Consider the following 316-nt stretch of genomic DNA (forward strand, 5'->3'; position numbering starts at 1 on the left):
AGTCAATAGGAAGTGAATGTTAAGATTCAGATGCAGATCTATTCTGAGACAAAACCCAGTCATGGCGCCGGCTCGATGGGCTTCCTGTCATGTTCCGCGGCCGGCGAATTAACCTTTCATGTGATCGATGTTCTGTGTTCTGTCTGCAGCCTGGTGATTGGTCTGGAGGGCGTGATGAAGGATCGCATTGTGGACGAGGTAATTGTTCCTTCTGTGACGTGTTGGGGGGCGCGGTGACGCCATTGTACAGATCCGCCGTGGAATACGTTTGACAATTGGACTGCGTGCGTGCGGTGATGGCATTGTACAGATTGTG

General features: G+C 51.6%; 1 protein-coding gene across 1 annotated transcript in view; it reads left to right on the plus strand.

Moving 5' to 3' along the window:
* The window catches only part of LOC108803759 (extended synaptotagmin-3-like), a gene marked incomplete at its 5' end in the record, with an annotated part of 17,188 nt that overhangs the window by 12,402 nt on the left and 4,470 nt on the right, over positions 1-316 (plus strand). Inside the window, one exon of the mRNA XM_018575568.1 lies at positions 150-198. Within this exon, the coding sequence (XP_018431070.1) occupies positions 150-198 (49 nt within the window). The remainder of the gene's footprint in view (positions 1-149; positions 199-316) is intronic.

This window comes from Nanorana parkeri, unplaced genomic scaffold, assembly GCF_000935625.1.
Source record: "Nanorana parkeri isolate BGI_ZX_2015 unplaced genomic scaffold, ASM93562v1 scaffold4158, whole genome shotgun sequence".
Lineage (NCBI taxonomy): Eukaryota > Metazoa > Chordata > Amphibia > Anura > Dicroglossidae > Nanorana > Nanorana parkeri.